Source organism: Sciurus vulgaris, assembly GCF_902686455.1.
Source record: "Sciurus vulgaris genome assembly, chromosome: 8".
NCBI lineage: Eukaryota > Metazoa > Chordata > Mammalia > Rodentia > Sciuridae > Sciurus > Sciurus vulgaris.
The window spans coordinates 90,558,055-90,573,677 of record NC_136468.1 but is presented as its reverse complement, the minus strand read 5'-3'; the positions used below and the strand labels follow the sequence as shown (position 1 = coordinate 90,573,677).

General features: G+C 40.6%; 1 protein-coding gene across 2 annotated transcripts in view; it reads right to left on the bottom strand.

Annotated features, from left to right (window-relative positions):
• The window catches only part of CHN2 (chimerin 2), a 306,404-nt gene that overhangs the window by 30,168 nt on the left and 260,613 nt on the right, over positions 1–15,623 (bottom strand). For both annotated transcript variants that reach the window (XM_079152566.1, XM_079152567.1), the window contains one exon: positions 3,863–3,940. In XM_079152566.1, the coding sequence (XP_079008692.1) occupies positions 3,863–3,940 (78 nt within the window). The remainder of the gene's footprint in view (positions 1–3,862; positions 3,941–15,623) is intronic.

The window sequence follows — 15,623 nt, the reverse complement described above, 5'->3', positions numbered from 1 at the left end:
AAAGCCACCTATGACAACCTCACCATGTTCTAAACATGAGAGAGAAGGATGGCTGTCCAGATATTAGGGGTTCTGGGGCTTGAGTTTTAGAATTCAGCCACAAGGTGCTATTAGAGAGACTATTCTGGAGTTCTGGGGTGTGGTTCAGTAGCACAGCACTTGCCTAGTATATGTGAGCACCTTGGTTTGATTCCCAGCATATAAAAAAATAAATAAATAAATAAATAAAATAAAAAATAAAGGAAGAGAGGCTATACCAGTTGTGAGTACCTCTTTCAGTCAACTAGATAAAATGAGCTAAGTCCATGTAATTATACCATGCTTATATAATTATAACACATTAATTTAAAAAAAAAACAGGCCAGGTATGGTAGCACATGCCTGTCATCCCAGTGGCTCAGGAGGCTGAGGCAGGAGGATGGCAAATTCAAAGCCAACCTCAGCAACTTAGTGAGACACTAAGCAACTCAGCAAGACCCTGTCTCTAATTAAAAATTTTAAAAGGGATGAGAGGGCTGGGGGTTATAGTTCAGTGGTAGCACACTTGCCTAGCATGTGTGAGGCACTGAGTTCGATCCCCAATACCACATAAAAATAAATAAAAAAAAAATAAAGGTATTGTGTCCATCTACTACTAAACAATAAAAAAAATATTTTTTTAAAAAAGGGCTGGGGATGTGGCTCAGTGCTTAAGCATCCCTGGGTTCAGTCCCTGGTACTACTACTACTATTATGACTACTACTAATAATAATAAAGGAGGAAGGAGATGGATAGAACGGAGTAAGCAGATCAGAGGAAGGGAGGAGAAGAAGAGGAAAAGGGAAGATACTGGGAAATGAGACTGAGCAAATGATGTTATGTGCTTGTATCAATATGGCTTAATGAATCCCACTATTATGTATAATTATAATGTATCAATAAGAAATAGAATTTTAAGTTACATTTAATTAAAAACATAAACTAAAATGTGTTAAATTACAGTGATTTTCTCTGGATAAACAATTTTCATTTTAGAGTGGAGTTTGTTAAATTTGCCATTCTTTAAATAAATACTTCTTCATGCCAAAGAGGTGTGAATAATCCTAGAAAACTCAGGCTTTAAATGAACAAAAATTGCATCAGCATACAATGTTGAAAAAGTACATAATTATTGTATGCTGGGAGGCGTCACTGTAATTTGATTCCAAAGCTTTTGTTCTGACTCCCTTTTGGCTTTTCCTAGATAGGTTTGCTTGAAAGCAGGCACAGTAGATGGGTATATGTAGTCAGGGACCGTGGTTAAGAGCTTTCTGAGAGGATGTAGCAAGATTCCTAGCCTGTTTAGTGTTTAGGGCTTCTGTTCATTCCTCTTGACAAAGTTCCTGGGTGGAGTAAGGAAGAGGAATTTTTATGGAATAGACCTGACAGGGGAAAAAAATCTTGTTATGGGGTGAAGTGTCAATTTTCCTGGCAGATGTGAATCTTAGACAGGAACGCAGACCGGAGCAAACAAAGCCTGTTTGCTGATAAACATGAGAATGTGATTATTTATTCTTTTTATTGAATACTTACTCTATGCCATGTACCCAATATTCTCAAATACTAATGCGAATTATAAATCAAGAAAGTTTCAGAATAAAATCTATTAGAAGTCAACATAAAGAAACAGCTAGTGTAAAATTAAGGTTTAAAAACAGAAATTCCAAGCAGACAGTACAGACTTTGATAAGAGATTTCTTTCTCAGTTGGTGGCTTGTTACTAAAAGCTCACTGCTGTATTTATAGCACAAAGCTGCTTTTGGAATGTTCTTCAAAAGACGATGCAAAGTTTCCATTTACAGTTCATTGGGGGTGCAGAGAGGGCAAGGGGCAAGGAAGGACAGTGGGAACGCCTCCTCCAGCCCTGGCCACTCATTCTTAAGGACAGTGGCATGAACAGTACCATTGAAAGCCACAATCAACTGCCGCCACTACTCTAGGGTCTGTTAGGTTTCAAAGATGTCTATTTAAAACACAGGAGAGACACGTTCCTGTCTGGCTTTTGTACCCCTCTCTTGAATACACTGTCTCTTCCCTGTCTTTGTCTCAATAGCTGAAAGTTAGAAGGGGCCACACTGAAGAGATACTGAATTTTTAAGTGAACATTTACAAAACTGGTGTTTCTCAGTGCAATTTAATGTATCAGGAAGCAACAATACTACTTAAGAAATAAGATTCACTGTCTTTTTGTTTTAACATGTCTGAAGAGTAAATTTTCATTCAGAGATGTAAGATTAGAAAGACTGATTTTGCTTTGAAGGTATCAATCAACTAAATATGTGTGTGCATTTTTAACATAAGCTCAGACACAGTACATACATGGAGAGGCTAATCCATAAAGACATTGTGGTAGGGCATAATTCCAATAGTATCTTAAAGCCAATATAATTGGAATTTTTGAGAGGAAGGAAAAGCATTTATAAGTTCAAGAAGATCCACTCTCTCTTCCACGGTAGCATATCCACAGGATGCCCCAAACCAGGGATTTCTGCCAAAAGTCAGAAAAACACGTTCTTAAGGCAGAAAAGTAATGAAGGTTAAAATAGAAAACAGGAAGAAAAAAAAAAAAAAAACATAGACTTTCTTTGATCCAAATTAGACCTGTCACCGTTCAGCATTGGGAGAACTACTAAGAGTGGTGGCATGGAAGAAAACCTATATAATACAATTCTTCACCCTAATGCTAAATATGTAGGGCTGAATAATTCCATTCCTCAGTTCAATGATAGCATGCAAATGTCTGAGCCATTTGTCTTCTAAAAACAGAAGCAGAAAAACACAACAAACTCACACAAACATCTATTATTTCATAGACACACGTTGGTTCTGGTGAAAGAGCGGCAAGCTAGAAGAGAAAATTGGTTTCCCTTGTCACCTCTGACCAAAGGTAATCTAGTTCCAAAAGTCACTAGGGCCACTGGCACTAAAGGAACTCAGAATTTTAAAAAGAAGGCAAATCACATTTTCTTTCTCCTGCCTATTTTCTTCTTTCTGGATCCTTCACCTTCAATCTCTCCAACTTCTAAATTGTCAGCTCATCTGCTGGGGAAAATTTCTAACTCTCTCCTGTCTCTCAGCAGCGTCTCAAGCTAGGCAATGTGGCATCAGATTCCCTTTTTGGACAACACAATAAAAGAAATAGGCCATAATTTTCTGATGGCAGGTCATATCTGCAAGTGCTGGTCTAAAATGGAGATGACAGTTACTCTCGTTTATAAATACACGTGGGAAAATTCACTTTGGAGCTTGCCAGGCTTCCCTATCTTTGTTTGGTCTGGGCAGCAGAACACAGCTTGGCCAGGCCAGGCAAGGAGGGTGGCCCTGCACCCAGAGCACACACAAAGCAACTGGCTGATATCTCTCCTCATCATTTGCTTTCACAGCTGGCTACACAGAAACAGAGGGAGTTAGCTGAAAACAAAAGACAAAACATGAAATGTGAAATGGCAACTGTTTTCACTTGCTCAGAGATAGCACGTTTCTTTACTGCTACTCAGAGTGGAAAAGTACTGCTCAGCTTCCACCAGAACATCTCTAAGCCCAGAGTGGGCATGCTCTGTTTTTTTTTTTTCACTGGATACGGGAAGATGAAGAGGAAATGGGTCTGGTTCTCCAGAACTCAGTCAATACACAAATAGGTGTTTCCAGGCAAAAGCATCAAGCAAACTGCTTTCTGAGGCCTCCAGTTTGATTTGATACAACGCAAGTGTTAAGTATGGAGGTCAACGTGAAAACAAAGGAATTTTCTTATCTCCTGACATGACCACAACAGACCGGATGGAAACCACAAATGGACCCTCGCTACCTGCTCTGGTGTGACAAAGAAAGGATGCAGAGGCTTACCTTGAAGTTGTGTGTCTTCTCATAGTTGAAGTGGTTGTCGTTGTGTGTGAGGGCAGCCCTTCGAACCAGGGAGGAGATCTGCGAACAGGCAAAGAGTTTGAGAGGGGGCCAAAGCAAGCCGCCTTTGACTCCCACCTTCACCCCCAACGCCACAGCCAGCAGCTCTTGGCGTTTCCTGCCTTGCTTAGACTTCCGAACCACAGCGCACTTTTTCTCATTTTCCAGCCACAGTTCCTGGGAGAACATAGTGCCTGGATCTCAGATCTTTCTAGTTTCCCTGCAGAGCCTGGGAAGCTTTGTGCTGTCAGGGTTTTCCAACTGCGGCTAATGTTAGGCAGCAGATTTGAGGCAGCTGCGTCCTGTCTGCAGAGGCCTCCGGCATGTGACCTGGAAGGGCCGGTTTGAGTGATGGAGGGGGCTCTGCTTCTGAATAAGGACAGGCCTGTTTTGTGCTATGTCTTAAGGCCAGCGTGTGCCTGGAACAATAGCACACATTCACGTGTGCAGCAACCCCAGAAGCGGCGTCCAGTTAGCACTGAGGATCAGGAGGCAAGGGCAGGCAGCTTTACTTGTCCTGCCCCAGCACATTGAAAAGGAGAAACCTCTCCTACTTAATAGCACATCCCCCCATCCCCGCCCCCTCGCTCATTCTCTCACACACATACACCCCAACTAGCTCTGATGTTCAAAGTCTGAGGCTGTATCCAATTATTCTGGGTCTCTGAACCCCATCCTGGGCTGAACTCCAGCAGATTAAACCTTTAACCCTGATGATTGTTTAATCTTACAGGGATAAAGCCTCATCTCCTTTTGCCAAATCTACCCCAGCACTTGAAAGCTTCATCTTTATTCTTATGCATGCATTAAATTGGAACAATCTGAGCACTGATTGGGGTATGGAAGAAGAGCAAAGCATTTCAGCTCTGAGTTCTACAATCAAAGTTAAAGAAATAAAAAGCAAGATGTGTTGCTGCAGGTTTCTGCCCTGTTTCTCCTCTCTCCTCCTTCCCACAACCCCCTCGAACCCACACAGATAAGACAGTATTCCTTAACTAAAACCAAACCATCACAATGATTTTTCTTTTAGATAAAACATCCTCAATGCTCATTCTGTTAGTGCCACAGCCTCTCCAAAAGTCCTGTATGCTCTTAAAAGCATCGTCTGTTTGATGGCCTCCTATGAGACCATAGTTTTTGGTTCTGGGTCTCTCCATTAATAGAAGTGAGGAAATTGTCATGTTTTGGGAGTATCCTATCCACTGGTGAACTTTAACACAGCTAATGCCGGACAGCAAAATCAGTACTTTGGAGCCAGGCGTGGTGGTGCACGCCTGTAATCCCAGCAGCCTGGGAGGCTGAGGCAGGAGGATCCTGAGTTCAAAGTCAGCCTCAGCAACTCAGTGAGGTGCTAAGCAACTCAGTGAGACCCTGTCTCTAAATAAAATATGAAAAGGGCTAGGGATGTGGCTCAGTGGTTAAATGCCCCCTAGTTGGAATCCTGGTACTGAAAGAAAAAAAAAAAAAAAGAAAATCAGTACTTTGGAAACTTAGAAAGTAAGAAGAACCATTATGGAAGTGGACAGTTCATGAATTTTATCCTGTTCTCTACCAAGACATGATCCCACATCTCAGCAGAGCCCCCACATAGCCTTGTGGAGGGTAACAAAACAGCAATCCTTTCCTTGTATAATTCTGTATTCCCATATGTCACCATCATTTCAACTGGGGACAGAAGGTCCCATTTCATCTTCTGTTACCTTCAACAATAATGACAGCCATGTTTTATATTGACCATGATAACTCAGGCTATGCCAGATGATGCTTGGAATGTATTATACACACTGACTCATTTAATCTTCAGCACGTGGGTGTGAGGAGCAAGACGTTTATCCCCATTTGATGGATGAAGAGATTGAGGCATTGAGAGGTAAAATAATTTGCCAAGGACATGCAGCAACAGAGTCAGGACTAGATAACCAAGCACCTGTATCCAGCGTCCAAGCTCCTAAACACTGTGCCCTGCTGTCTGAGTATAATGATGTGCTGCCTGCCACGTCCTGCCACCACGCCCTGCCAGATGCTTCATCTGAAACAGTGATCACATCTACCCACTCTTTATCTTTCTCACCCCACAATAACCTGGTTATCATTCCAGTTCATCTTACACACAGCAGCACAACCTCGCTTAATCCACTCAGCCCTCCCCATCTGGTCATAAAATTCCAGGCTTCTCTGTGGATTAAAGTCATCCTGCATTGCAGGGTTTTCATGAGCTGGTTCCAATATATCCAGCTCATCTTATTTCCCTACACATATCCAACAAAAACTCATTTCTGATCTGCTCGACTTCTCACTTTGGAAGTTGTCTCTGTCCTTTAGAATATTCCAGGATCATTTCAACATGTCTACCTTTTCACCAACATTCACATGCCTCCCTTCCAAATTCCCCCCTGGAGTAAAAACTGTCCTCTGAAACCCCATAGCTATAGGAAAATTTTATCCATTTTTTTTTTTTCCCTGATTGTGTTTGTTGCTGTTTTGTGTGGCAGTGATTTATAACTGGTCTTATTCCCCTGTCACACTGAGAGCCCTTTGTGTCATGCCTATGCCTCTTTTGCCTTTGTTTCCCGTTATTAGGCAACAATGTCAAATAAGAGCCCTTGTTATGGCAGACACTGGATAAATACAAGGTTCTGGAAAGCACTTGCACATCCAGGAAGCCAGAGCTGTGGAGGGCAGCAGACCAAGATGCCTGATGGCAGGGGGTCTCCCACCTCATCTTGGGAACAGGCCTCCCCATGCCTCCACTTCTACAGTCCTGAACCTCCAGGGGTCTGCCTTCCTGATGGGCTCTGGCAGACCCCTTAGCCCTCTTTCCCAGGGTCCAATCCTCAAGGACAGCTGTCACTGAGGGAGACTTGGCATACCTTTGAAAGGTTTCCAAAGTTTGGCCTAAAGGTTAAAAATTGGAGACAAGAAATAGGATTCTTTCTCAAATCTTCACTGCTAGCAAACCAAGAAAGAGATCTTTGGATGATTGGCCAGTTAGTCAGTTGGGTAAGAACAAATTTTGCAATTTGAAATAGGCGAATGACGTGAATATACAGTTTCAGAATCTGATAAAATGTAGGTCTTTGAAGAGTAAGCAGACAGGGACTCCTTTCTACTTTTGGCATATGGATGGTTGAATACAAGATTTAATATTTTTATGTCTATGTCTTTATTTATAATGAATAATTTTTATTCCTATTTGTGACAGTGATTTCTTTTTCAGATATTTGTTCAATGGAACTGATCCACACACAAGACCCATTCACATGCAAAGGAACTACACACTGCTCTCCTAAGATCCTTCTCTACAGGGATTGGAGTGTTCCGTTGGAGGGAGCGTGATCGTGAGTAGTGTGGATGACCTCAGGTCACCCTCTTACTAAAGGAAAATGATTACAACAGTCTCTTGGTGAAGACTTCCCTCCTGGAGATCACATTACACAGAGCTCTTCTTTATCCAGGTTCCCTTTACATCTTCTGCGATGTCGAATGCATTCTCTATACACAGTGGACAGTGAGTACTTTTCCTGACAGTCTTTTCCTAACAGACATTTCCATCTGACCTATTTTTATCTATACATTCATGAGATGAAGTACATTTCTGTACATGTTCTGTTTAAATCAGGGATTCTCCTGGAACTGCTGACATTTGGGGCTGGGCAATTCTTCGTTGTGAGGGCTGTTCCATGCATCCTAAGGGGTTCAGTAGCAGCTCTTGCCACTACACATAGATGCCACCCCCAGGGGTCATGGAACGTCTGCAAACATTGCCAAATACCACCACGGAGGTAGAATTCTTCGGGGTTGAGAATACCGGGTTAAATGTATAACACAAATATCTACAGTATGTTTACTACAGGCACTGTGCACTTTGCATATTTCAACTCATTGAAGATTTATAGCCCTTCGAGGTAGATACTGTTATAATTATCTCCATTTTACAGATGAGGCAAAGGGAACTGAGAGTTTAAGTAACTTGTTCAAGGTCACACAGCTGGCAAGTGATAGAATATAGCACAACTATGTCTATGCCCCCCACACCTGAGAAAAAAGTTTCTTTAATTTTTTTTTTGTGGTAAGATACACATACATAAAATTTATCACTTTAACCATTTTAGATTATAATTCAGTGGCATTCCATGCATTCACAATTTTCTGCAACATGACCTCTATCTAGATTCAGATTTTGTCATTCCAAAATGAACCCTGTGCCCTTCAGCAGTCACTCCCCCAATCCTTCTCCCTGCAGCCCTGGGCAACCACCTGTGGGCTTTCTCTTGCTGTAAACTGTCCTGTTCCAAACTCTCACATACAGGAAATCATACAATCTATGGTCTTCTGTGTGTCTGCCTTCTTTCACTCTGTATAATGCTTTCAAGGATCTTTCATGTTGAAGTGTGTATCAGGTCCTCATTCCATTTTGTTGCTGAATCATGATCCATTGAATGGATATGCCACAGTTTGTGGACCCATTCATCTGTTGATAGATATTTGGATTGTTTTCACCTTTTGGTTATTAGAATAGTGCAACTAAGAACACTCTGGTGCAAGTTTGAGCACTTGTTTTCAATTCTTTTGGGTAAACCATAAATCTATGCTTTGGTCCATCCTCTAAAACTGTCTCTCATCCCAGTAATGCTCACATTTAAAAATATCCAGCTGAGGAGTGGCAGAATGATTCTTTTTCCTACTACTAGCCTGATAAGCAGGGTTGCTGTGCCATGGACTGGTTTCCAAAAAGGGGAATTTTGTACTCCCTGTACTTGGGGAAGTAGGGAAGGCTATAAATAAATGGTGAAATAAGCTCACCACTTCCCTTTCCTTCTCCCCAGCCCCACATATAAATAAAGGTCAGGATTCTAGTCGCTGTTCTCCTTTTTCTTCATAACCCTGGGTCCAGGAAGGAACCAGGTAATAAGAAAGCAATGAACGGTTGTCAGATGACAACAATGAGGAAAGGTCACTGGGCAAGAAGATCCTGGAAGAAAGGCCCTGTGGGGTGCCTGCGTACCTGTGGAGCGCCCAGGAACCTGGGATGTCAGAAGGAGGAGGATTCCCCTATCCCTAAGTTCTGTAATATTAACCTAGCATCCTAAGACAGAGGGGACCTTGGGAGTTCATCTACTCCCTGGTTCCTCCCCATCTGCCTTCAGACAGGCCCAGCTCTGGGCCTCCAGCGGTCTAACCATTTGCCTTCTCAGTACTAAGATCTAGAGAGGGCGATTTGCCACCAGTCCACAGTTCTTCCATAGACCTCAAGGACATTCCAATGCTACATTTTTAAGGAGGGCTTACTGAAAATGTCATCCTTAGTCCTGGACAGTCTCTCCCAGCCCAGTGTTTGGGCTCCCAGGTCAGATACATGACTCTACCTTGAGTCTGAATCTCCCTCAGGAGTTGATAGTCCCAGCTATACCCTGACCACAACCATTACCCTGCCACTGAGGCTTCTGCTGCCTCTTAGGAACATACGAAGTGAAAATCAACACCACTCATGCTGGAGACGGGTTTTGAGGGGTGGTCTCTGATCTCCTCCTGGCGTTCGTGTGAACTGTTTGGGGAAAATAACATTGGCGATGTATAAAAACACTCGTAGAAACTGGGCATACTGGCACACACCTGTAATTCCAGCTACTTGGGAAGCCGAGGCAGGAGAATTTCATGTTCAGGGCCAGCCTGGGCAAAATAGAATGTTTTAAAAGGGTTGGTGATGCAAAAGACCAAAGACTGAATGTTCTCTCTGATATGTGGTTGCTGACACACAAAGAGGGGTCAGGAAGAATAGAAGTTCCTTGGATAAGACAAAGGGGAATGGAGGGAAGGGAGGGGGAATGGGAATAGGAAAAACAGTAGAATGAATTGGAACTAACTTTCCTATGTTCATACATGAATACACCACATCAGTGAAATTCCACATCATGTACAACTGCAAGAATGGGCAGTTATACGCCATGCATTTATAATATATCAAAATATATTCTACCGTAATGTATAACTAAAAAGAACACATTTTTAAAATGTGAAAAAAATAAAGGGGTGGAGATGTAGCCCAGCAGTATTGTGCTTCTCTAGAGTGCACGAGACCCCGGGATCCAACCCCCAGCACATGACCAAAGACTCAAAAACATTCATGTGTACTGAGACAATGATTCTATTTCTAGGATTCTCTTAAGCAGGTCTTGAAATAAGAATTTAAATAGACATATGCAGAGAAAATGGTAATATCAAGAAGTGAGAAAAAGCCAAAACATTCAATATAGGGGAAAGGCCACATAAATTACAGCATAAATATGAAAAGTCATCAGATAAACATTAACCCAGATGATGAAAATAACATCTAATCGTGATAGGATTTACCTCTGACATAATATTAGGTGCAAAATGGGCTATTGAACAGCACATGGTTTGATTCCCAGTTTTGTAAGTAGATGCACTCAGAATATACCAGAAGAAAACACCAAAATGCGTCCCCTACGCCAAACTGCTGAAGATAAGCAAGTTATCTCTGAGTGGAGAAATCTTCATTGACCTTTATTTTCTTCTATGTTCTTTTCTGTATTTTTGAAGTTAGCTACAGTGATTATGTTCTAGTTCTGTTATATAAAACTATTTTTAAAGTTCATTATAAAAATTTTTTAGATTTAATATGCATAGATGATGAATTCTTAATGTCCTAAGTAAGCTTTGAGTTCATTGAATCTTGCCTCTCTTTTTACAGGTAAAGCCGAGGAGGACCAGAGGTGTTTGATGATTTGCCCCTCATCACAGAGCTATTGAGCAACTGGATCCAGAAGCAGATCCAGACTCAGGGCCCCTGCCTGAGGATCTCTAGTGCTCCTCACATATGGGCAGGTTTCGTCGTCCCCTGGAGGACGCTGCTGCACCTCTCCCCCGAGTTCCTGCTTCTGTGTGAGGCTGGGCCGGAGAATCTACATTTCTAATGAGTTCCCAGTGATGCTGATGTTGCTGGTCCTGGGGTGACTTTGAGGGCCCCTGTTATATGCCTTCCACTGAACATGTCCATGCACATTTTCCTGAGAACAGAATCACCTGGAGAACAAAGACCCTCTTCCCTCAAATGCTCAAGTTCTACCTCAGACTTGCTGAACCCAGCCAGTGTGATTCCATGTATGCTGAACATTTTCTTTTATTGCCAGGTAAATCTTCTTCCTTTTCCCTCAGAACTGCCCTATGAGTGTCTCCTCCCTTTATTGCTTGTGGTTTGGGGCCTGAAAGAGGAGTAGGCCAACAAAGACAATTGCAAACTCATTCCCATGACTTCTGAAGAAACAGGAAAGGCCAGGGTGGGTGCCTGCCATCTTTCCTGCCCCTGTGCTAGTTAGAGAAGTATAATTGTGGTTTTATTTGCGCTCATCTAAACATCAGAGATAATGGTTGACTTGCCTTATGCCTAGAACAGCTGTTGACCCCCAAACATGGTACATTCTGGTCTGAAGTGAAGAGGATTTTGTCTTCAATGGCAGGACATGCCCAGCTGCTGCCTGATTGTTGTGCAGAGACAGATGGCCATCCTCAGTATGAGAGATTCAAAAGTACCAAGGTATGTCTCATTGCCCCTCCTGGAACATCTCTTGCTTCATTCAAAGCAGCCAGCATTCACCCCAGGTGGCAGGGCCTGGGTGGTCTCTAAAGTGGACAATGTCCCTTGTTCTAAAGCAGGTAAATAATCTAATGTGACTTGGGTCAATTGATGGCAAGATGCTGTAATTGCTGTCTTTGCCATATAATTTCTCCAGCTGTTTGGCTGAAACTGATGTCACCAATTCAGACCATTTTGACTAACAGGCTATGTAGATGTAGAAACAAAGACCACATGGTAGACAAAACATGAAATCTCTTTAGGTGTTGCACACACTTCAACTTAAAGTTGTAGTTTTTTTGTTGTTTGGTTTTGTGTGCTGTTATTGTGTCAAAGTTTCATATCAGGTTGCAGTGATCCATTTCCTTAAACAAGAACTTTAAAAGGCCCTAGCCAATTTTCTTTCTTTAATTAGAGCACTGCAGTTATACATAGTAGTTGAGGTCATTTCGAACCCCAAATCACTCATACATGGAACTGGATTTCAATCCCCATCCCCCTTGCCCCCCCCCCCCCACCTCCATTCTCCTTCCTCACATTATTGATCTTCCTTTTGGTTCTGTCTTTCTTTTTAATTTTTTTCGGTTGTTGATGGATCTTTATTTTATTCATTTATTTATATGTGGTGCTGAGAATCAAACCCAGTGCCTCACACATGCTAGGTAAGCACTCTACCACTGAGCCACAATCCCAGCCCTATTTATATTTTTGATTGGTACTTTCTACATATACATAAAGGTGAAATTTCTTTTGCTACATTTATGTATCCATAGACAAAATTTTGTTAAATTTTTTTCCATATTTCCTCCCCTTTCCCATCCTTCCTCTCTCCCTCTTATTCACCACCTACTCCACTGATCTTCCCTACATATTGATATCAAATACCTACCCACTGCCCTTCTTTCCCTTATTTTGCTCTAGCTTCCTTGATTTTCTGAGTCTGGCTTATTCTGCTTATTATGATGTTCTCCATTGCCATCCATTTGCCAGCAAATACCATAATTTCATTCTTCTTTATGACTGAGTAAAACTCCATTGTGTATATATACCATATTTTCTTGATCCATTCATCTATTGAAAGGCATCTGGGCTGGTTCCATAATCTGACTTTGGTGAATTATGATAGTATAAACATTGAAGTGGCTATATTGCTATAGTATGATGATTTTAGTTCTTTTGGATAAATACCATGGAGTAGGGTAGCTGGGTCATAGGGTAGCTCCATTCCTATTTTTTTTGACCGGTGTGTATTGGTGATTAAACTCAGGGGCACTTGACCACTGAGCCACATCCCCAGCCTTATTTTGTACTTTATTTAGAGACAGGGTCTGAGTTGTTTTAGTGCCTCACTTTGCTGAGGCTGGCTTTGAACTCACAATCCACCTGTCTCAGCTTCCGGAGTCACTAGGATTATAGGTGTGTGCTACCGTGCCCAGCTCCATTCCTATTTTTTTCCCATATACTTGTTTATTTCTTGTTGAACACTGCCTTGAATTAATGATGAATTAAGAGGAATCTTCTTACTGCTTTCCAGAGTGGTTGCACTAATTTACAATCGCACCAGCAATGTATGAGTGTACCTTTTCTCCACATCCTCACCAGCATTTACTATCATTTGTACTCTTGATAATTGCCATTCTGTCTAGAGTGAGATGAAACCTTAGCATTGCATTTCCCTGATTTCTGGAGATATTGAACATTTTAAAATATATTTGTTAGCAATTTATGATTTTTCTTTTGAGAAATGTCTGCTTAGTTCTTTTGCCCATTTATTGATTGGATTATTATATTTTTTTGCATTGAGTTTTTTGAGTTCTTTATATATTCTGGATATTAATTCCCTGTCAAAGGAGCAAGAGGCAAAGATTTTCTCCCATTCTGTGGGCTCTCTCTTCACATTCCTTTATAATTTTAAGGCATCCTAGTTGTTGATTCTTCGTTTTATTTCTTGAACTTTAGGGGTCTGGTTGAGGAAGTCGGTGTCTGCATTTATGTGATGGAGTGTTGACTCTATGCTTTCTTCTAGCAGTTGCAAGGTTTCTGGTCTAATTCCTTCTTTGATCCATTTTGATTTGACTCTTGTGCAGGGTGACAGATGAGGATCTAATTTCATTCTTCTACATTGGATATCCAGTTTTCCCTGCGCCATTTGTTTAAAAGTCTATCTTTTCTCTAACATTTATTTTTGGCACCTTTGTCAAGTATCAGATGGCAATAAGCATGTGGGTTTGTCTCTTCTTCTGTTCCATTGGTCTTCATGTCTATTTTGATGCCATTACCATGCTGTTTGTTACTGTAGCTCTGTAGTATAATTTGAGATTGGGTATTGTGTTGCCTCCAGCTCTTCTTGCTCAGGATTGCTTTGTCTATTCTGGGTCTCTTATTCTTCCAAATGAATTTTATGACTGTTCTTTTTTCTATGTCATCAGTATTTTTGTGGGGATTGCATTGAATCCATATATTACTTTTAGTAATATGGTCATTTTGGCAATATTTTAGTTCTGCCTATCCAAAAACATGGGAGTTTTGCCATCTTCTAAGGCCTTTTTCAATTTCTTCTTTAGTTTTCTCTTATTTTCCTTGTAGAGCTCTTTCACCTCTTTGGTTAGGTTAATTCCCACTTATTTATTAGAGGTTATTTTAAAATGAATGGGTTTTCTGATTTCTTTCTCAGGAGAATCACTGTTAAGAGTATGGGAAAGCTATCAATTTGATCTTGTATCTTGATACTTTATTGAATTCATTTGTCAGCTCTAGAAGTCTTCTGGTGGAGTTTTTGGGACTTAACAGATACAGAAGCATGTCGTCAGCAGATGTAGTTTGGCTTCTTTTCCTATTAGTATCCCTTCATTTTCCTTCTTTTGCTTGATTTCACTGGCTAGAATTTTGAGAACTATATTGAATAGAAGTGGTAAGAATGGACATTCTTGTATTGGTTCCTGATTTTAGAGGAAATGCTTTCAGTTTTTCTCCACGTATTATTATGTGAGGTTTGGGTTTGTCACCTATAGCCTTTATAATGTTGAGAAAAGTTCCTTCTATCCCTGATTTCTCTGGTGCTTTTAATATGAATAGATATTTGATTTTATAAAAGGCCTTTTCTTTATTTATTGAGATAATCATATGATTCTTGTCCTTAATTCTATTTAAGTGGTGAATTACATTTATTGTTTTGCATATGCTGAACCAACCTTGCAGCACTGGGATGAAGCCCACTTGATCATGGTGTATTATCTTCTTGATGTGGTTTCGAATGTGGGTTTGCTAATCATTTATTAAGGATTTTTGCATATACATGTTCATCAGGATAGTGGTCTATTGTTTTCTATCCTTGATTTAATCTTTGGTTTTGTATCATCTTTATACTGGCTTCATAGAATGGGAGTGTTCTCTCCCTTTCAATTGCATGGAATAATTTGAGAAAGACTAGTGTTAGTTCTTCTTACAGGTCTGATAGAACTCAGCTGAGAATCTAGCAGGTCCTGGGCTTTTATTTGTTGGAAGGTTTTTCACTGCTGTTTCATTATTTCAGTCTGAATAGGTTTTCTATATCTTCCTGGTTCAATTTGGGACATATGTGTCTGGAAATTTGTCCATGTCTTCTAGATTTTCTAATTTATTGAAATATAAATTTTCAAATTAGTTTCTAATGATCATCTGGATTTCAGAGATATCTGTGGTGATATCTCCTTTTTCATCTCTAATTTTGTTGATTTGCGTCTTCATTCTCTCTTTTGATTAGTTTGGCTAAGAGTTTATCAATATTATTTAGCTTTTTGAAGAACCAACTTTTTGTTGCATTGATTCTGTGTAATTTTTTTATTCTCTAATTGATTAATTTTCTCTCTGATATTTATTATTTTCTGCCTTCTGCTGATTTGACAGTTAGTTTGCTCTTCCTTTTCTAAGGCCTTGACATGAAGCATACACTTATTTCTTTTGGGCTCTCTCTCTTTTTTAATGTAGGCACTCAATGCTATTAATTTTTCTCTTAGAATTGCTTTCATACTGTCCCAGAGATTTTGATATATTGTATCTTTGTTCTCACATGTTTCTAAGAATTTCTTGATTTCTATTCCCATTTTTTTCTATGATACATTATTTAGAAGA